The 22,341-nt window shown below is 43.4% G+C and overlaps 2 protein-coding genes across 2 annotated transcripts; one reads left to right on the forward strand and one right to left on the reverse strand.

Moving 5' to 3' along the window:
• Nucleotides 1–14,737: 14,737 nt before the first annotated feature.
• LOC139107753 (uncharacterized) lies at nucleotides 14,738–16,791 on the reverse strand. The gene is made up of 2 exons (XM_070665571.1): nucleotides 16,783–16,791; nucleotides 14,738–16,519 (listed from the first exon to the last, which is right to left on the reverse strand). The coding sequence occupies exons 1-2, from the start codon at nucleotides 16,789–16,791 to the stop codon at nucleotides 14,738–14,740; spliced, it is 1,791 nt and encodes a 596-aa protein (XP_070521672.1).
• Nucleotides 16,792–18,946: 2,155 nt separating this feature from the next.
• On the forward strand, nucleotides 18,947–22,280 carry LOC139107754 (glutamine-rich protein 2). Its single transcript, XM_070665572.1, has 10 exons — nucleotides 18,947–18,997; nucleotides 19,062–19,175; nucleotides 19,277–19,481; nucleotides 19,530–19,666; nucleotides 19,750–19,905; nucleotides 20,041–20,380; nucleotides 20,459–20,835; nucleotides 20,965–21,069; nucleotides 21,138–21,403; nucleotides 21,470–22,280. The coding sequence occupies exons 1-10, from the start codon at nucleotides 18,968–18,970 to the stop codon at nucleotides 21,711–21,713; spliced, it is 1,974 nt and encodes a 657-aa protein (XP_070521673.1). The 5' UTR covers nucleotides 18,947–18,967; the 3' UTR covers nucleotides 21,714–22,280.
• Nucleotides 22,281–22,341: the final 61 nt, after the last annotated feature.

Raw genomic sequence — 22,341 nt, forward strand, 5'->3', positions numbered from 1 at the left:
CACAAAGAGCGAGAGGACGAGAGACAGGCCAAGACAGGGCGAGTGGGTATGGGGCTGCGAGAGGCAGTTAATCTTTTGCTTAAGAATAATGATATATTCTCGATTGGCAACGAAGTAATAAAGAATGTAAAAATGTTAAAACTACCGCTTGGGAAGCATAATAATAAAACAAAATTAAATAGTTTAATGAAACGTAATTACATCGGCAAATAGATATTTTATTTGTTTTTAAAAATATAGTCGAGTAATGTTGTAAAGATATATATTTCAATAAGAAACTACGAAATTTCGAAAATAAAAATCTTTAAAAACCAGCACATTTCCTTTTGAGGAAGGGGAAGTCCGCTCGATTCAGGCAAAAAGTTTTCCCAAGTAATTACAAAGTTCCACGACAAGAAGAATTTAACGATCAGCTCGCAATGAGAGCGCATAGAAATTAAATAAGTATTTATATATATATAATACGAATTTTAACTTTCCGAGAACTTCATTTCAGAAAGCGATGTTCCACTTGTTCTTATTCGTAAAGAAGGGAAAGAAGCCTGACCTATAAGACATAATGCGCCATAACGAACGCCGTGCGTATAATTGTCATTTTTCTCTGTTGAAATTATTTAAATGTCGGAATCTTTTTCATTAATATTTTTTACAATATTACTTAATTAAAAATGTAGTTTGTTATTAATAACAATGACGAAACAAGCTATTTGAAATGACACAGTTTACAAGTAAACAAACAGTTCATTTCTATAAAGCTCATTTTACGCTACCGGAATATATAAGCTCAGCTTACTCTTAATTAATTAATTATTATCAGATTATTAGTGCATATCCATTATTCAGATTTCAGATTATAGAGTACACATGCCGTGTTCGGCTTCATGTTTATGCAAAGTATACAATAATGTTTGAATAGAAGCGACCAATATTCTAATCAGACAATAGCCTTAATTAATACTGCTTTATAATAATTATTGAATATTAAAAAAGAAAAAAAATAAGCAAAGAATACGTATAGCGTTGATATAAAAATTAAATATTGTACTTTCTTATTACAATATAAGTCAATTGTAAAGAGAAAAGCTGAGGATAGTTAACTTATCATATTTTAATAACGTAATTAAATAGTATAACGCCATACATTGTATAATGCGTTTCGTGGCGCTGTAATATCTTTACGGTTTATAATTCTCTCCGCTTCTCTCGTCATCGTTCCTTCGTTCTTTCTGCTTTTTACCGCGAGAAAACTACAGAAACTATCGACTGCTTAAGAATTCGATCAAAGACGCGACGTTTAAAGGACGTGGAAAAAGTAGACACGATTAACGAGGGAATCTGATCAGGGGATTAAAGCCGTTTCTCCTTCACGAGGTAACCGGTGACTGCTACTTTTTTTTTTTATTTCCTTTTTTTTTCTTTTCTTTTTAAATCGCTTGCGTGATATTCCGCGCGTGTACGCGAGTCGTATGTTTACCTCGCGGTAATGGGTGCCGCTGCGTGACACGATTTCTTAATTCTACCGGTTTCAACCCCTCGGACCGGATGCGGAAGGGTGGAAAGACTGCCACGAGGACGGAACGCCGCGCTCCGCGGAATCCGACGGGAAAAACGAGAAGGCGCGCTAGGCGAGGGCACAGGGCGGCAGAAGGGAAGACTCACGGTGAAACGTTAAGTAGTCGAGGAAGAGAAATAGGGATAGGAAAAAAATAAGACGCGGGAGGGTAGGCGAGGGCGCGAGAGGCATGCCAAACAGGTGCCCAAAAGGGTATCGCCCTTTTCTATTTTTCTTCGGCCTCCTTTTATCTTGCCTTTTAATGACGAAGCTGACTCCCGACCGCGGTTCACGGTCTCGACGCAACTGCGGTTACATACGTGATACGTGCTATTTTTCTCTCATATTTCTTTTTTTTTTTTTTTTTTTTTTTTTTTCATGACGGCGAAATGAAACCATTGCGATGGATGAGATGCTTCACGTCCGCGCGCACACGTTGTAAAAGATTCATCAGTGCGCACGGACTCGTTGCCCGTTGGAAAAAAAAAGAAATTCCTATTTAAAAAATGTGTAACATGTGCCGCGGAAAAATTTTGACATTAACGATTTCATAATCCGAAAATACTGGAATATTTATAACTCTTTATTGTTGTGCAAAACCTGTTGCGCGCGTACATTATTTTTCGCGGAATCTGTGACAGATTGTCACTTGCAAAATGCTCGTTATTTTAAAAAGGGGTTTTTTTTTTAATACGAGACTTAATGTGTCAGCTATCAAATCGGCGATTTTGAGGTCCGGTTTAATTTTAATATTTAATTAATATTAAAATTCGAAGCAAAGACGATCTTCGCGAGTTTCCCTTACCTCACCGGCAACCACCAGCGATCGCAATCGTCGGTAGCGACGGTACAGGGGTCCCTTAAAAAACAGCGCGCGCGTAGAGCGCGCATAGTTTCTTCTAAATCTAAAGAAAAAAAGAAGTATTCGGCGTACATACGGATAATGTCCCCGGTTGTAATAGACGTAATAATACGTCATAATGTGTAATTTTAGTTCGTCGAACTTTTATAATATGGGAAACTATGCACCGCGTTCGATGCGACTCGTATGTTGGTTCAATTACAGCGTTGCATCTCTAGATAGGTATCGATGCATAAATTGCTCGGTATATCTTCGACTTTTTGCTCACTTACGGCGCTATCTCAAGCGGTACGTATTTCACGTACCGCGACTCAATTACGAGCAACCAAAATCGAAGCGAATCTTTATCTCCTGCATCACGCAAGGGCAAATAATTGTATTTTAATGAGTTTCCCCGTCGGCGAAACGACAAGTACTAATTATCCGGCAATCTGTCAGCGAGATACAATTAAACCGACATTATAAAGTCTCAACGACGACAGACGGAGTTGAAATTTCCGGACTGCCTTTACTTCGGCCCTCGCGGGAGGCCAGTCTTGAGGGAGGATCCTTTAAATTCGCATAAACGCGAGAAACTATCCCCCGCTGAATACCTGTGTACAACATCGCGACGGGACTTCGCTCTTCTTCCGCCCGCTTCGCTGCAGCTCTCGCGATTTCTTCCCCGAGCGTACCCTCTCTCGCTACTTTCCCTCCCCCTTTACGTTCCCCCGGCACAATTCACTCGAGCTCAAAGTTAAATACTCGGCGCGAAACTTCCGCTTTTCGCCCGGCGCCTTCTTAATCATTGACACTAACTCACGCCCGCTCGGAATGTATAAATAACTAATTAGACGGCTGACGTGGGCCGAGAGAGCGCGAGGCGCGAATGCATAATTTAAACGTCCATTAACGCGCACACCATAGTTCCGCTGTTAATACACGCGGGAAGGCCGCACGCCTTAATTCGTCCCGTGGGAATTCGACAGAGTTTCGAATCTTACCCGGGCTCGATTCCGCCCGTAAACGCGCGACATCCCTTCTCGCAAGCGCGAGGTGTCGTTCTTGATACGTAGGGCTTAGCGTTACAACGCTCAGAATTATCGTTACATCTAGTATTCTTCGAAAATAAAGAGTAAAATAATTTTAATTCTTAGGCTTAACAATTTTTTAAGCATACATATCGTGCGTTATTTAATTTTATACTCTTCTCTAAAGTATTTTTTTTTTTTTAACACTCCGTGTAATTGCGAAAATCGAATGGAAATGATCTTAAAGACGAGATAGCACCGTGCAGCTGACGAAACATTTTTCGCGGGCGTAACAGCATGTTCCAGCGCGAAAAACATCCAATACCGTGATTGCCGGCGAACATCGCGGGTAAATGTAACATACGTGTAGGCAGATACACGGTCCATCGCCGTCGATATCTGCGATAGGCGAAAGCGGGGAACCCTGCGGAGAGAGAAGGGTGGCGAGAGGCGACCGCCGGCCCTCTGTCTCGCTCCGACTTCGTGGCACCGGGAGTTGACAGATTGGAAACAGTCCGAGACTTTTATGGCAGCTGTTTCCCGCGCGACCATAAATCCTTTATCTCGATTGTTTATCGTACGACGAGAGAGAGAATTTCTCATTTGCGTTAAAATTGTTCCCCGGGATCGTACACACGCTCGCTCGTCGTCTCTGCCGAGAGAACGTTCCCCTGCCGTCTCCCGTCTTCTTTTTTTTTTTCCCCTCATCTGTGGAGGAGTCTCGCGCGTAGCCACCCTTCGGTTATAAGTTGTCCGCTTCGTCATCTTTGCGTCGGCGAGAACGCGGGTGCGTCCGGCTGGCTGCGACCGCAACCTGAATGTCCGTACTTATATTGGAGAAATGTTCAATTTTATGGATCATTTCGCCAAGCTTTATGCCGGCCATGCCGGGATTGCTCGGATTCGACGAAAAAATTCCGACCTGACGACGCCGAGGAATCCCGGCGCGCGCCAACCCCCCTTTCGTCCCGTCCGCAGCCGTACGCTTTGCGAAACGAGAACGAGAAACGTGGCATTCGACGAAATTAAGAAACAGCTAGTCTCGCGCTATTATCTCTTCGCCCGGAGCTCCTCCGCTCCTTCGTTTTCATCCACCGGGTTCACCGGCTCCGACGATGGAATTTAGTAGAAACGAGAATGACGAGCTTCGAAGTCTCGGGATAATGGCGCGTTCCATAACGGCGGGAATGCTTAAGGCGGACGGCGGTGGTTTGAGGGGAGGGCGAAATTTCGCGCTCGGTGAATAAAATTAGTCGTCGACGCGATTAAGAGCGGAATGGAGTTTTTTTTTCGCGCGAGCATTCGCCGACGGTAACGTTCTTAAGCGATTTATTAACGGGACGACACGCTCGTCGATGCTCGTCCGCGCCCCCCGGTATCCTCCCCCTTCCTCATCGTTTCGAGCGGGGCATAATAAATTCGCCGCGATGTAAAAATATGTATGCACGGTAGATGCGCTCGGCGCCGTTGTAAATCGGTCGTGCACAATACGCTCACGTCGCAATAAAAATACATGCGCGCACGCGGCCGCGAAAAACCCTGCAGTCACGTCGCGATGGATTTTCAGTTTTACGTTTTGCGGAGGGAAAAGCGCCGCGCGCGCACGTCGGTGGAATAACATTTGGCCTTTTGCAGCCGTCGATTTTCATCAAGTGATCCAACTTTGTTGCGCGGTTCGCGCGTGTTTACGCTCATCCCCGGTTACCACCTGGTGCACGCGCGCCGGCACGGCACGGCACGGCGGCCGTCGTGTATTATCCAAATTGCATTATCGCTCTCTGTTTGCGCGGTTATAACGTCAGCCGATGTATTTGTCACGGAGCGCCTCGGCTCGTACACGGTCGGTCAAATGGCTTAATTGCTTTGTCCACGCAATTACGAAATTGCTTACAATTTACAATCAGCCGGCCGCGCGCGCACGCGTCCCGCTTCTCGCCGATCAATTTTACGAACGTTTTGCGGGGTGGGCCCGTCCTTTTTCGAGGCCGTTTGCCTCTGTGCATAAATCAGCGCCGTCGCTCGTGCGATAAACGCATATTGATATAAACCCTTCTGGCAGCGGCGCGCGCTCTCGCAATTAGCTCTGATTGTTACCCTTTTGCCGATTATTTTCGCTGGAGAAATATTGAAAACCGACGGGATATTTATTTCACGTTCTCTCAGATCGCGAGCCACCGATTTACCTGTCCATCTTCGTTATTCGCTCGCGTAGCGACACGTCAGGCTCAGTCGATCGTCACGGTCATTCTTGCGAGCCTTTTTATTTTTATAAATCCCCCAGCACACGCCGCGCTCGAGTCCCGCGTCGCTCGTATTTCACAAATATTGGATCGCACACGGGGCGTAAAGTATTCCCAAAATTCCCAGCGCTTAAACGGCCGCGCGCGGGCATTTTGCAAAATTTATTTTCGCGAGAAATCGACGAGCTGCGACGGCGGCGACGGCGGCTGCGGTAACAACGGGGACGGCTCTCTGCCCATGTCGCGCGGCACGAGCGGACGATTCGCGCGATTGGCGACGATACGGCAGCGATGAGCCGCGAGTAATCGATTTTTCGCATCCGACGGTGCAATAGCAGCCGCGCCGTATAATCGCGAACGGCAGAATAATTTAATAATGCGCGGATCGCGCGGCCGTGCCAAATTTAACCGCGCTTATTCACGCTTAGTCGGCTACCGATATACGCTAAACGCGGGCAGACATTAATAGAATTGGAACGGATGATCCTCGCGCGATTGCCCGGCCGGGGGTGCATCTTTTATTTCGCCGCTCTTTCTTCTTGCCGCTCAAACGGAACCCTTTAAACACCTCGACGGGCCGCCCCGTTGATTTGATACAAAAATAGCACCTCTTTCAGTATTGACTCTCTCACTTCTAAAGCTCTTTTTGTAAATAAAAAAAAATACAGATAAAAAAAAAAATTTGAAAATGCATTCAACAGTGTACTCTTGCCCTCGAATCGACCGGTGCGAAAACTAAAATTTGAAATTTCTCGGAGAGAATAAATGCGTACAGTGTTAAAATAAACAGGGGCGGGAGGGAGGGGGAGAAGTCGGCGAGGGACGAGCGCATATTTTTATACGCCCGGGGAAAATACCGGGGCGCGAACAGCGGACCATTTTCTGGCCATTTTTCTGAGGTATCCGGCGTGGCGGACCGTGCTGTATTTGTTTTCCGCACGTAACGAGTTTCGTATATAGACGAGGTCGTTATTTGCACGCGCGATTCGTTACATACTAATTTTGATGTCGAACGTGTGAACTATACAAAACGACGCACGTTTTATACATTGGATTTCGTCGAAATAAAACTAAAGCTTTTGTAGTAGTCAAGTGGCTGACGAAACTGTCAAAACCTCGTTGAATTTGGATCGCCGCCGCCTGCGGAAACTGAAATATCTCCGTGTTAAAGGAAGCCGATTTTAACCTCGATCGTCTCCGCGTATTTTTAGGACGTACTTAGAATATTTCGGATATCTGCTCCCGGCAATGTCGCTAATTCGGCCCGGATTTTATGTCAATATATACTCGGACAGTTTTCCGGGAACTTCGCAATTTGATATTACTTCGTGGATGTTTCACGATGAAATTGATAGCCAATCGAGCGAATGAATCGGAGGACTCGCGCAAGGTTGGGAGGGTTTACATCCCTTAGTCAGGCAAAATGCTAATCGTACGCAGGGAGGACGAGGAGCCCTCCTTCCAAGGGGACGGGCCACCACGCGCCCGCCGATGAAATCGAACGGGAAAGATCCCCGATTCGGGAAAGCGTCAGCTCGCCTGTCTCGCACGATTTCATCCGCGTCGAAATAGCCGCGCGGCTGCGACGTCGTCGACAAATCGAACGCTACGGTGCTGGCATCGTGGAATTCCTAAACGCGAGGCAATAAAAACTTTTCCAATTGACTTCCCCCGGCTTAATTCACTGGAACCGAACGTAAGTACTGAGGCGGGTTGTATGGCGAGCAGAAGGTTTCCTCAACGACGACGACGACGAGGACGGTGATGGGTGGGCGGCAGTCGATGACTGAGGAAAGGAAAGAGGAAAGATGAGGAGAAAAAGGGGGTGGGCACCGACCGCCGACGCGGAAGAGCGAGCAAGAGTTGCGTGCGAGGGCTGAGAAGCCGCGTTTTCGTTCCGCGATCCGCGAAGTTCCGATTTCAATTTAGATCGCTCTTTGGGATCCGCGCGCGACCTGATTTGGCTTCTTTCAACGTACCTGTTCCAATTCGAGGCCCGGTTTTATTAGACCTCTTCAATAGAACACTTTGTATACAACGGCGAGACCGCGAGTCGATCGTAGGTGACGGAAATATAAAGAAATATGAATAAAAATTTTAGAAACTCGGCAGGAATTTATTTCTAAATGAATGGCAGATGAAGAACAGGCGTCTTCGGTTGAGAAACCGAAAGTAACGTTATTTGTCTGCAGCACAACGGACGGCGCCGATGCATTCGCCGAAAGTAATTCCTCTTCGATTTGTCAGCGCGGGGTAAAAAGTTATTTCATCTTAAAGATCTATCGGCGCTGTTGTGCCGCGCGAATTGCGAAGCACAATACTTTCGAAATACACTTTCGAAAAATAAAAGAATAAGTCATTAAAGTACAAACCGATGTAGAAGGTGAGAACGATAAAGAAGAAGAGCGCTTCGGAAAAATACGGCTACCGGGATACGATTTATCGGCGGGGCCCCGAGGAAAGAAAAAAGTCTTTGTAGAATAGATAGTGACAAGGGTTCGCGTCGGGGGTGGCGGAGAGCAGATTGGGAAGAGAAAGAGAGACGGGGAACCCGGGCGGAAGGGACGGCGGAGGGGAATCGGATATCGGCGTAGTTCCGTAAAGTTTCGATAAGTCGGTCCCGAAGCGTTTACTTCCTAGTGAGCACGACTGCCGAGCGTGGGATGGAAGACTGAAGGAAGTCTAGACTTTGGAAGATCAAAAGGCATCGCCGGCCTGGAAATAACGTGGCCCTGGGTGTCTGACTTCGCAGTCGTTAAGTTTCAGAAAATTCTCCCTTGCCATTCTTCGCCTCCTTCCCTTCCGTCGAGGTTTATCTACCTTCGCTCACCATCGTTCTGGCCCCTGACGTGATTATCATTCTCTTTTTACGCGTTCGATATGCATAAGCCGCATGCGGCTCTGCGAGAAAATATTTTAATCGTTGTTAACTTTGCGTGCTGTAGGTATATATATATTTAAGGTATTTATATATAACGTATACGTTGCATTCTTGTTTTATTTGCGAAGAAATTAAAATAATTAAATTAGTATAAATACATATTATAATAATAAAAAAAAAAATCCACGTGTTTTAATAAAAAAATACTATATTTAGCTAGGTTGCGCGGCCACTCGGTACTTCGAGATTAGCGCGGAAAAAGAATTCCCGCTACGGATCTTTCTATTGCTGAGTAATCCGGTCACATAGAACACTCAGCGTGTCGCGCTGTTTCGTACTCTGAAGATTAAACGCGCTTAATCCTTTGATATTCGACCACGAGTCACTTGATACGGTAACAGTAACGTTAATCTTATTGTCTGATAAAAAAAAAAAAGGGAGACCGAGATTGCTGTTCTCTAATTAAAGCAAAAATATGAATGAGAAAGAGCAGACCCCCGGTGATACGTTGATACAACGTAATAATAACGGATCGTTTCGCACAGACGGCGATATCTTGGCAGGGAAACGCAATCTCTCGAAAAAGGAGAAACGAGCGGCGCGTACAGCGTGAATGAACCGGTCCGCCCTTTCATTTTGTTCCGTATCTCGTGGTAGATTGTCCGTGAGATCAAAGCACGCGACTGAAACTTTGATGCGATTATACGTCCGTGTGTAAGAATCAATTGCATCTTTTCCTCAGCGGCGAGAGCGGAGCTGGATGAGGGGGAGGTACGTTTCCCGCTCGGCCGTCCGAGAAAGAGAAGAAAACGCTCGTAGCCGCGGCGCTCGTATTAGGATTCTATTAACCCATTTTTCTCGTCTATCGCGCCGCGCGCGGGTCAAGCCACAAAAGAGAACGTTAATGACATTTCTTTTTATCTCGAGCGAGGAGGAGGGCGGTGGAGGGACGGCACGGTCCACGACGTAGCCACGGAAAAATGGCTTTGTTTCGCCGCCGGGACCGGCGGCGCAGATTGCATTCCCGACGGAGAGTAAAGGCGCCGCGAGGGTAAGAGTGCCGATTGTTTCTTTATGACGATGTTGAGTAATCGCGGAGAAAACTTTTGCCTCGCAGCACCCTCCGCGGCGCCTTTCGCCGTCTCGGGCCCGAAGTTCACGGGGTGCACCCGGTTAGGAATACGTACAAGCGAAATTTCATTGCGGATCGGACGATTGTCCCCGATGTGCGCCGCGGTACACCTTCGACGATGCAATCGTTCCCGGTGCTTCCAGGTTGCAATTTTATCAACAACGAAAGAACGTTTCTTTAAAGCCATAGAAATTCCTTCCATTACGTACAAGCCGTTATGCTCAAAGGACATTCATTACCCCAGTTTTATTGCTAGATTTTGCCCAACGGTATCTTTTATGCTTCCACATTCTTTGGCGCAGTTTCGATTTGCAATTTTAATGGATTGGAAATATAATTGCTCGATTTGTACGCTTTATCGGACCTTCGCTGTCTTTTTAATTGATTAAGCAATCGATTGAGCACTGAAAGCGCGCGCGTATCCCCGCCTAATATCATAGATTTCATTACGTAAATGATGTTACACTCGTATAAACGTATGCGACATTGCATTCATTAATATCAATCGCCTCAAAACGCCGCAGTTATTATCGCGTCGATTTAATATTGAAATAGCGACTCCGTACTCTCGCGCAGTTATCCCGCATAAATCGCAGAAATTATCGCATTTATACGCGTCAATATCAAGCGCTACCACAGAGAACGCACGACCGATTGTACAATTACAATAATCATCACGGCAATCTACCTTTCGCGATTTAATCAGGAGAAACAACGTCTCCGTCTTTAATCGGGGAAGCTAGAGTGAGGCCCGCGAAACTCAATAACGCTATATACGTATTTTTATCTATACGCAATCAATACATTCGGCTATTTCTGGCCCGATCCTCGCGATGAATCCATAAAGGGACAAAACGGTATATTCCAATAGAGCGCTAGGAAGTCAGAGCTCCGGAATGGAAGAAGACAGGGCAAAAGGAAGGAGGAAAATGGCTTTCAATATCCCGTAAAAGGAATCGCAAAAATTCGGATATTAGCTCGCTTCACGTCGATGGTAATCATATGTGAGGAGTCGTTCGGTCTACAAGGGCTGGGCGAGAGCGGCAAGGGTAACCACCGCGGGTGGAAGCGAGCTAGGGCTGGAAAACGACGACGTGAGGCGAGACGGGGCCCGGGGGTTTTGCCTTTGAGGTCCTGCCAAAGAACATTCCGTACGAAAATAAAACAAATAAATCGCATGCTTCAGACGTTTACGTAATGGGAAACGAAATAGGATGTTGATGCGACGACTTGTTTCTCGCCGTTGCGAATGTTACGTTTGGGCGGGTATCGCCACCCGCGTGCCTTTCCGTCTGCGTGTGCGAACGCGCTCACGTTGCGTCAGGCGCGAGCTTTCAAATACGCGTCCCGCCCGGTCCGCGGCGTGGAAAAACCAGGTGCGCCACAAGGAAAAATATCCAATCTACTCCTGTCGGTCAAAGGGAAAGTATCCCGAGCAAAAAGGACCCGGGCAGAATGACACGAGCGCGGTAACGTCGAAGTAGACGAAGGAGAGACGGAGCTCCGGCGTCGGTGCCCGAACCAGCGCTAAAAACGTCTCTTAGTCACCTTCTTTGGCCGCCCTCGCAGTTTCAGTTTGTTGCACGTAATTTATTACGTGTCCCGCCACCCGGGTGTGCTCGAGTTAATGCTCATCGAGACGAGCAGTCGGCGAATTATTATCATCGCTAATTGATCGCGACGCGTAACGGAATAAATTATCGCGGGGACGCTTAATATAGCCACGCCCGGAGAATACGATTTCATTTTGTATAAATTGAAGGAAATATCGAGCCGGTAATTTTTTATTAACCGCTATTTTACAACAATTTTAATCTTTAATTTAATCTCGCTGTCTCGTTAAAGATTTATCGCGCAAATTATTCTTATAAAATATTTATCCCTCGCTTCACCGCGCGCATCGATGACAAACGCGCCTGATAAAAAAAAGGAGGCTCTAAGCACTCTCTAGCGCGCATCGCGGGGTGTATTTTAGGCGGTAACTTTTTCTCGTCGTTCTACCCGGAGCACCTGCGTGCGCAGATCGTTACGAAAATTGCCCGCCGCGCTCATGCAGGTTTTAAAAGCTCACCCGTCGCGCGCGTTCGCGGCACGGACTTGTTTCTTGATACCCGCAGATGCTTTTCGGTGGATTTACAGCCGACAGTACGTACGTAGGCAAGTGCTTCGGTGCCACGGTGGGTAAGGCTTTGCCCAGATAGGGGTTTACGGTGGTGAGGCGGAGTCAGGGAGGGAAAGAGAGGAAAAAGAAAAGAGGGGTCCTTCTCCTGGCGGCAGGAGGCAGCGATAAAACCAGCACCAAGGAGGCGCGTCGGCCGGGATGTTTTTAAAACTTACTTCTCCATCCGCACCGACACACCCACACCATTAAGAAGTACATACCAGGGATCCTCTCTTTCTCCACAATTTCTCTTCCGCTCTTCTCCGTATCCTTCTTTCGCTCTCTCGCGCTACTTCTTCTTTTCTTTTTCTTTTTTTTTTTTCTCTTTTCCGGCGAACGGCCTGTAAAGTCTGCCGTGTACTACGTCTTTCGGCCTCACCCTGACAAGAATACACGTCACGCTCGAACAACTCACTCTTCGCGCTCTTCCTATATCTTTCCCGCCGCCTTACTTCCTACTATTTGCGCCGCGTTTCTTCCGTTCTCATTTAAGCCAACCAGACAAGAGCCCGGATTCTGCCGCGCTCCTCGCCTCTCGCGATTTTGTATCGCGCGCGAGGGGGATGTGATCCGCGAGCGGAAACCCGAAGTCGTTCGCGCGGATTTAAATATCTGAAAACGGCAGGGAAAAACGCCCTTTTCGCCACGCGTTTAGTAAGCCCTGTTTCCCTTTTTCTTTTCGCCTTCCTCCCCGCCCCCCTCGCGTCGGTCTCTCGCGCGCTAGAGCGTCAATCTCCTATCAGACGGGTCCCGGCCTCCATCGTCTTACTGTTAAAAGCCGGGCTTCTTTTCTCTCCTACTCCCAATCTCGTCTCCGCTTCCTTCCACTTTTTGCCGTCTGAAAGCCCGATAGACTTACAGTGCTGGGCTGTGCGCTTATCTTCGAGTTGCGTGCGAGTATACGCGCGAGAGAGCTTACCGGTATAAAATAGGTTGAATTTAGGCGAAGTTTGAAAGGAAACTATTAGTTCGGTTAGCAATGTTGCATTTATCTTTCGCCGGGATTTATTTTATAACTTCATACAGCGTTTACTCACCCTTTGCTCAGCGTAATTGCAACGATTCTGCTTCCCGTGGCAAATAAAATAATTTAATAGCGAGTACTGCGAGTAATAGGTAATGCTCTTCTTTTTATTTTTTTTTTAATTACACCACGATTAATTAGATCAAGACAAATATTTTGTGAGACGCTCCGACGTAAGAATGAAACGTCGTCCTTTCGATTTTGATACCCCCGAATGCATGTTTCGCCGGCGAAGTACTTCTTAACTAGAATTTGATCGGTATTTACCTGAATTATAGTGGCAGCGCGTAGCTCAACTTTCGCGGATCCCTTTAAGTTACGTACACACAGTTAATAGATCAGAACCGCGCGATAATCGGATCCGCCGCGTCGGTGCGGCAATAACGCCGTTTCTCCCCAATCCAGGAGGGAGCTCTCATTTTTCGGCGGGCGTCTTTAATTAAGATCTCTCGCGGAAATTTCCCTGGCGTATTCTCGGTTCGACGAGGACGGGGAGGACTCATCGAACGCGCCCGCAATTCCTCGATAAACCGCGCTGAAAGGAAACTCGTTAAAACCAATCTGCCAGGGATCGGAGTCGATCGTTTTGCGCCATTCGACTGCAGCGAACGGAAAAGGGAACGAGGGATGAAAACCGAAATCAGGTGAGGGATCGTTGAGGGATAAGCAACAGACGTCGAAGAAAGACAGCGTGCAAAGGCGATTAGAAAGAGCGTTAAAAAAAAAAAAAAAAAAAGGAAAAAAAAGAACGACCGAGGTTTTATCTATACAGATACGGGACTCCGGGCAACGAATCTTATTTCTGATCGCATCAGCGCGAGTCGTCGGAAGCGGGAAAACGCGACGATCTAATTAAAAACTTCCGGAAGTTCCGTCCGGTCTTTCACGGGGCGGTTGGCAATTGGCGCATTTATCTATTCGCATAGGCGAAAAGACGAATTAAAACTGAAGAACGCACGGGAGGGTGAAGTTAGACAGCGCACTGGCTTTCTTGATTTCTACCGGGATGCTAATGGAGAGAAAAGGGAAGAATATGCAGTCGAGAAGAAAAGGCGACTGTAGAAAGAATTCGGAGCAAAAGAATAAAAAAAAAAAAAGAAAGCGTAGAGAGACGGTGAGAGAGAAAGAGAGAGAGAGAGAGAGGATAGGTTGATGGAAGCGAGCACTAGAAGTAGAAAGCGAGCGTGGCAGGTCCGCCAGGACGGGAGGGTAGATAATTAGACAAGAAACACAGGCTCCGGCATCATCCCTTGTTCCTCTTCATAGCCCCGACACTACTTGCTTCATCCGACTTGCTCCCCCGCTTGAACCCGTATCCTCTTTAATTAAATATAAGCGTCGGCCTATCCCCGTTTCTCAAACCGAGCACTCGCCATCTTCCCTTTACGCGGATCCTTCGGCGCTCCTGCGGATACCAGTCATATCTACGCTCACGCGACACAGACTCACGTGTGTCTCTAAATACGCTTTGCCGACTAATTTAAATATATATTACGCAGCCGCTATTAACGTAAAATCGTAACTTCGCGAAATCACCTACAAATATTACGTTTCATTATATTTATTTTTTGGTACCGCGTATTTTGTTCTCCTTCCATTTGCTTTCGTACGACTGCATATTTGAATATGATTTTTATATTCGACGAAATACATTTAATTATTTTATAGCGAAAAATAGTGTAAAATGATTTTCATGGATTTTTATTTGCGGGAGAATGTAGGTGTGGATTTATTTTAATATCGTACGTTAGTAGTAATGGGCGCAAATTGTTCTGCGATTATATCAAACTAATAACTAAAGTATAATTAAGATAATTACAGTTACATACGTTATATGACTTCCACTTTCTATCGCTGTTAGTCTTTCTCGCTTGGCTACTGATTACGAACTATTAACGGGAATGTCTTTCGAGTAGTTATTTGTAATACTGCAGTGCGATTTAAAGTTTCGTGCTCGCTTCGAATTACTGGCGACTTGGTAGTAACGATTGCTCTGAAAGCATGGAACGGAGCCTTGAATTTTCGATTAGCATCGCCACTTCGCTGGTTTGCTAATCCGAACAGTTGTCCGTTCTCGCGTTTTGCTGCCGTCGAGCGCGATTCCACGGTATCGTTATTTGCATGCCCAATAAATTCGTCATTAAGATCAATTTGCCTCACGGAATGCGTAACGAGGCCATTATTAATACCAGATTTCTGAATAGTATCGACTGAGTAATTATTCAATTTTTCTAAAAATACCGACGAATTTACAGCTGGATTATATTTATTATTCATGAAGTACGGCTTGATACGTATTCCTCGTAATTGTTCCTCCGGATTAAAATTAGATCCCGTTTGTAATTGGCCACGCGACGTCTCAGTTTCATTTCCTATACGTGAATTATTCAGCTCCGTGCGATCGTACTTGTTCCCGTACTCCCGATATTTTCTCGCTTTACTTACATCTTCGGGATATAAGGACGAGAGCAGCGCGTCGTTAAGATCAAACGAATCGAAACTATTTCTACGATTAGCGTCGCGGTTATTCCAAAAAGATTCAGCGACTTCCATGTCGTCTACCGAGGTCGATAGTGCACGGTCGCTCGCGTTGGCCGCTGATAACTCGAGGAAATTCTCGATCAGTCGTCTGTGCGTGTTCAAGGAGTCGAAAACTCTGCGAAATATCCGTTGATAAGTTTGCCTGTCAGAGTTCGTGTTGTTCGAGTGTGTCGTTTGACCGGCCACGAGCCGCGGCGACGTCGGGCGGTCCGGAGAAAGAGAAATCCCGCGAAACGTAGCGGCCGCCGGATAATCCGCCGGCACCACATGAATCAAATGCTTCTGACCTTCTTGATCGGTTCCCAGGATCAACCTCGGTTCCAATTGATTCGCTTTTTCGACGCCTTTTTCCGTGGATTGCTGTCGAGGACTCATATTCCCGGGCTCGTGGTTCCGCTCAGTCGATTCTTCTTTCTCGGTCCTCACGGCGCTCGCGTTTTCCTGAACGGCGACGCGGTCATTGTCGGGCAGTATCTCGCGCCGGTCGATGTTCGAATCTCGTTCTTTCGACTGCCATTGATCCAGCAATCGAGGCTGACTGAGCTCGGAAGAACCATTTTCAGGCAGGAGATTTTTCGGCTCGATGTTGCTTTCCGTTTTCACCGTCCGACCCGGCTCTTGTTCCGGCCACAGCGTCACGTAACTGTAATAATTCGGCCAGAGGCTGCTGGCGTAAAAGTGTCCGTTCGCTTGCGGCATTAGCGTCAGCTGGAAATAATGTCGCGTTGCCTTGAAATTTAACGGCGGCTTGGTCCTCCGCAGTATCCACGTGAATAAAGGATTTTTTTGCACCGCGCACGGCTCGCAATTGACGCATCCGTTCTGACACAGCATCCAGTCACCGTTCAGCAAACGATAAATATTTCCGCGCGATAGAACGATATTTTCATCGTCGTCCGAGTCAGCGGTGATCGGTTCGCCGTAGAAAGCGGATTCCAACAGGTGCTTATGGGGTATATTGATATCGATTGGCAACGGGATGACTGATTTGAGAATAATTTGACCTAGCGTGTACTCCCAGAACGGCACGAGATGCCGCGAAAGCGACGGTACCGCGAGATTGTACCGCTGCTCGTACTTCAATGAACCGCCTCGACCCAGAGCGAAAAGAAGAAACTAAAAAAGACAACTCGGGTTAAAATATGAAGGATATTTGCCCGGTGAATAATTTCGACAAATTCAAAGAGTCTGGTTAAAGTGCTCTTCGAATTTAGAATTATGAAAATTTATAAACGTCAAGCTGCACGTACGATCCGAACGGAAATTAGATTTGCCGCAAATTGACGAGCAAAAAGGACCGCCGATATTTGAGGAACGATAACGAACTAATAACGTTGAATACAAAACGACATTTCAAAAATTAAATTCTTTACACTCACCGTCGCCATAGCGTATCTTCCTCTCGTGGTGTACATTATTTCGGTGCCGCGATCGTCGTCCGTACTGGCAAAATACCCGCGAAATCGCGAGAGGAGACAGAAAGAGTCTGTCGCTCATCCGACGGGCGAATAAATCATGAGGACGATGCCGCTTGTTATCGAAAACCAAGACGTTCGGCCGGCAAGAGTGCTGACATTACTCACGGTTAACATTCGCCCGGGCGCTCAAACAACGTAACTCAAACATCGACAACGTCGTCTCCATCATAGGTAATTTGAGAAGGCGTTTATATAAAACGTGCTGCCGCTGAATCACTCCCGTATAGAACGATATTCGAAATATATACATAGAATCCCGTCTATATTTTACGAAATACCTCGACGGCGAAGGAACGTGAAAAAGAAATATATTTCTCTTTAAGAATAAATTAATTCTTTTCCCTCTTGATTGTTCTCGCTGGTGTGACAGGAAAGAATTCTAGCTCAACTGTTTAAAGATTACGTCGCCGGCGGGCGAACCTTTTTTTTCCCTCCCCCTCCCGAGTTGAGAAATATTTGCAGTCGAAACTGTGCGGGGTTATTTAATCTCATTAATTTCTATGTTTAATCTGGGATAACTTTATTTCCATTGTCGTCTCTGGTTCGCGTATAAACCGATTAGGAAGTACGGCGATTTTAATTTATCTCCTCGATACGAGAGGATTTATCATCGTCGCCGTGGATGGATGTGCGAGAGAGTATAAATACACGATCGAGCTGACGTTGATCGTATCTGTCTAACGGAAACGCTCGAGAATATCATATCCGGGAACTCGATAAAATATATACGATTCGATGTAATCTCTGCGGCGGTGTAGCCTAGGTTGATTCTATTTCATGTTTCGGTCTATCGGCCACGTGTAGTTAGATAAACCCGAGCCTGTTTGTGGAGAAACGACGCGCGGTGAATTACTGTTTCATTAACCCGTTCGTATCAATGACATTTCATCAACAACGCGGAATGATTGAAAAATATACCGCACCCCGATCGCGGCCGATATTTTATTTATCATTCCACGCGTTCTTGCGCGTCGTTTAAAAATGTATTTTTTTAAAACCGTGTTTTAATATTAGTCATTTTAAATTGTTATATATAAAACGTATGAAAAATTAATGAAAATTAATAATGATCAGCCAACATGCTCTGTTTGGATAAACTCATTTTAAAACAAATAAAAAGTCCGGAATATTTAATGGAATCTTAAACGGATTATTTTATTTGTGCGAAAAAAAAAAATATAAAAAATATGTTGAAGAATAACAAAGAGATTTTATAAATCCTATATAAAAAAGCGTGTCACTCACCAATTTTTTAAGATAGGATAAATAATGTAATGTAAATTTTTAATGTGCGATGCAGCAAAAATTTTCCGTCCCACTTAAACAGACTGCGGACTGTCGGTTGTATATACTTTTAATATTTTCTTTATATACAACCGGTGTGGTTAAAAATTTTTTATGCATTTCACATCATTTCCCTGAAAGAAATATATATTAGTACAAATATATATAAAAATATATAAATATACATAAAATATATATAATAAAACAATTAAATAAAGAATTTGTAAAAAAAAAGCATGCGACTTGCCAATCTGCATGAGCTTTAGCGAAGTTGTTAAGTTCTGCCGGTGACTGTAACATAAAATGAAACATATTAATGTAGACATCTTAGTATTTAAATTAATATAAAGGTAAAGCTTTATTTTTATAAAGATTTTATAAAAAAGAATTAATTCTCATTTAAAAGTTGTTCCGTAGCGCGCACATGGTTTCTTCTAGTTATTTAAAAACTTTTAATAAACTAAACAAAAGTGTTGCGAATACCTTCCATGGGGGCACGCTACTTGTCGATCATATTTGTGGCGCCAACTGTAAGAATGCGAACGCAACTTCACTACCCTTAAATGATCGGATAAGGGATGAATGTAGGAACAGAGATCGATTAATATTCAAAATTGACAATTCAACATCTCTCGTCTTAACCGCATTCTTCTTTAACATGATAACAAATTAAATATAATTATGATTTCCATGTGACTCTTGAAAGAAATTATTATATAAAATGGCTGCGGAAATTGCCGAAATGCCGGAAGCATCGGCAGTGGCTAATAATAATATTAGTCTACAAGTATCTCTTCCTGAAATGCTCGATCTTGCACTCGGAGCACCGGAGGTAAAGCGACAGCACAACTATTTATAATACAGGCGACGTGATAAATAGACTTATTAAATTTTAGATTGGCGCGGTCAATTTTAATATTCTTCATAATTTCCTTCATATTTTGTTGAATAAAATAAATTTGCAAGATACCAAAATTGAATACCGTGGTGAAAAGGCTGATCGTATTAAAGTAAGAAAAATAATGTGCTAAAATATAATTATTAAAAATACAAAAAAAATAACAGAAAAATGGCAATTCTTTTTCTCATGTTCACGTGTGAACTATTGCAGAAGATGGTAACATCCTTAAAGTCCCGTCCTAGTGTCCAGCTTGACGAGTACAATATTACCGATGCCGCCGGTGAAGTTTCACATCAAACTCCAAGGGACGATAGTTCAGAAATTAACATACTCACGGATGGTATAAATTCGTATTTCTCGATTATTTCTCGATTTTACTTTCAATTACATTATTTAATTGACTGTCAATTACGCGGTATAATAAAAGAAATTTAATTTAATTCAGTAATGCAATTGCTTGAAGAGGGAATTTTAAAAGCGACAAAAGATCCCGAAAGCCAGGAAATAGATCTCGAAAAAGAGCCCGAAGGTGAAGTGATTGCATCTGTTGTAAATGACTTTTGTCCTAAGCCGTTGGCGTTTGAAGAGCTTGAACAATCTGTGCGTAAAATAAATTATTCTTAGACCTGATATTTTATGCAATAATAATTTATTTATTGAAGTAATAACTTTAATAAATAAAGGTAAAACAGTTGCAACAACGACATCAAGCTTTGGAGGACTTGTTCACGTCTCCGGAAATAATCGAACGTATAAAAGACAAAATTGAAGATCCCACCTCAGATGTATGGCAATTTATTAATAAGAGATTAGACGCTAATGAGCAAGGTATCGATAAGGTATAAAACCAACTAATCCACTAAACTATTTGTGAATAATATTTAAAAAACAAAATATTAGTTTAAAAGAAATTAAAATTAAAATTAAAATTAAAATTTTTAAGACTAAAAGTATTAAGGGTATATTTGTAATAGCTCACAGCAATGATACAAGATATAGTCAAAGGCGATGCCGGGGTGGTAGATACATCATTAATTAGTACGAGATTGGATGAACTCGAAAATAAAGTTACCAAACTTGAAGAATGGTTTATTAACCAACAAGCGATTATAGGCAATTTAACCGAAAATATAATCACGCGAACTAGCGATGTCGATACAGTAACGGTGGAGGGACAGGAAGAAGTAAAAGCAGAGGTAGCTGCGGCAGAAACTGTAGAAATCAATGAAGAAAATGTGAATGAAACCTTTGAAGAACCAACTGATAAAACGCGTGAAATAACATCTGAAGAGCCGGCGCCTTCAGCGTTTCCACGTAATAATTTTAATAATACAAAAATTAACTTTTGTGTTAATTTCTTAATATATTTATTAAAATTAGTTAGTAATTAAGCAATATATTTAAATAAAATTGCCGCAGCAGAAATACGCCCGAATGCTACATTAGAAGACGACGTGGATGATACAGAGCAAGAATTGCAAGATTCTGAAAAAATAGTTAAAGCGAATGATATTGCTAACTTAAAAAATGTAGAAGCAGCACACGACAAAGCTTTAAACGATGTCACTGAACGTGTAAATACATTAGAAATTGAAGTTGGATACTTGATAGAAAAAGTGGATAATATTCAGGAAACCGATAAGACAGATCCCGAGAGTATTAATAAATTTGTTGTTAAAGTGGAAGAAATGAAAACAGATATGGAGAAAATAGGTCAAGTAATGGATAAATTGGTCGACGATAAAGACAAGCAAGAAACGGACATCAATGTATCAGTTTCAAACAATTAATTAATTAATTAATTAAATAATCGTTAATTTTCTAATAGTCAAATAGTTTTTACGTTTAAGCAAAATAAAATTATTTTAATTAATAATCGATAAAATTAATACTAACAGACACTACTGGAACAAGTAGAATTTTTAAAAACTGTCAAAGTGGACAAAGACGATCTCGAAGGTGCTTTGGCCGACAAAGCGGATGCTCAAACCGTGAATAGAAAAGTAAAGAATTATTTAATTCGCTAGTACACTCGCCGATGCGTATTGAAACAATATAAAAATTACTTTAGGTATCACATGATCAGTTTGTTGCTGCTTGCGATGATCTCGCACGCGGTCTCGAAGAAACAATAAACAAACTGACTTCGCAAGAATCGATTTGGCAACAAGCGCTTGATGAAGTGCAGAACGAAATTGCCACCAAATTAAATAGAGACGAACTGTTATCATTGAAGGAGTTTGTAAATGATAAATTAAAATCACTCCAAGAAAAATTAAAGCTTATAATCGAAGCAAGACGCGAGATCGAAGCTGCGGGAACGAAAAAGATGCTTAGGTAAATATTTCAAAAACTCGGAAATAAAACTTTAACGCGACGACGATTCTTATCTTTTTCGTTCAGAGGTGTTCAGTGTATATCATGCGATAAGGATGTTGTAATGAAGACAGAGGCGACAAACAGATTTCGCGGCCAGGCGTTACCGTGCACTATCAGCTTGAAACCTTACTTAACGTACGAGTTAGACAAAGTTCGTAAACAGCAGAGAATATTGCCTCACACCAAAAATATGATTCAGCTTGAAGCAATAATGCAAGAGATGACAAAAAAAGTGAAGAAAGAGATCCTCGCAAAGATTCCTAAGTAATTAATGTTTTTTTTTTTTTTAAGTTTGTTTTTAATATTAGAACTGTAGATTTAATATTTTGAAATTTTTTTTTTTTAATAATTTAATAGAAACACGGAAGATAAATACAATTTAATTTATTAGAGATTTCTATAATCGATGCTGTGGAGAAAGTGAAACGAATACGACTTCTCAGCAAAAGGTTGTAAAAGACAGCCAAATGTATCGCGGTCGAATCACAGATAAAAAAAATTGCGAGCCTTGTTGTTGGGAAAATCAGATTAGTGAGGAAATCGTACCCTCGGTAAATATTAGTTTGATCTAGTAATTATAAGTAATTTACATATGCATGTCACGAAGTGCATTATTTTACAATTACAATTTTCTTAGGAGTGCACTTCGACAGCACCTCGCGATTCACTATCGTCTCGACGAAATAGTATTAATAATCGTAAGTGAACAATACAATACATTTAAAAAATCTATCATATTTGGTAGAAGTCACCGCGTTATAAAATATAGGTATTTAAATATACGATATTAATTTTCTTTATCGCAAAATTACAGAAAAGCAAAACTCCAAATACAACCAACCGAGAACGTCGGAACCGAAAAAGAAATTGGTATACTACGCACGTTTCGTTATTAA

This window comes from Cardiocondyla obscurior, linkage group LG13 (genome assembly GCF_019399895.1).
Source record: "Cardiocondyla obscurior isolate alpha-2009 linkage group LG13, Cobs3.1, whole genome shotgun sequence".
NCBI lineage: Eukaryota > Metazoa > Arthropoda > Insecta > Hymenoptera > Formicidae > Cardiocondyla > Cardiocondyla obscurior.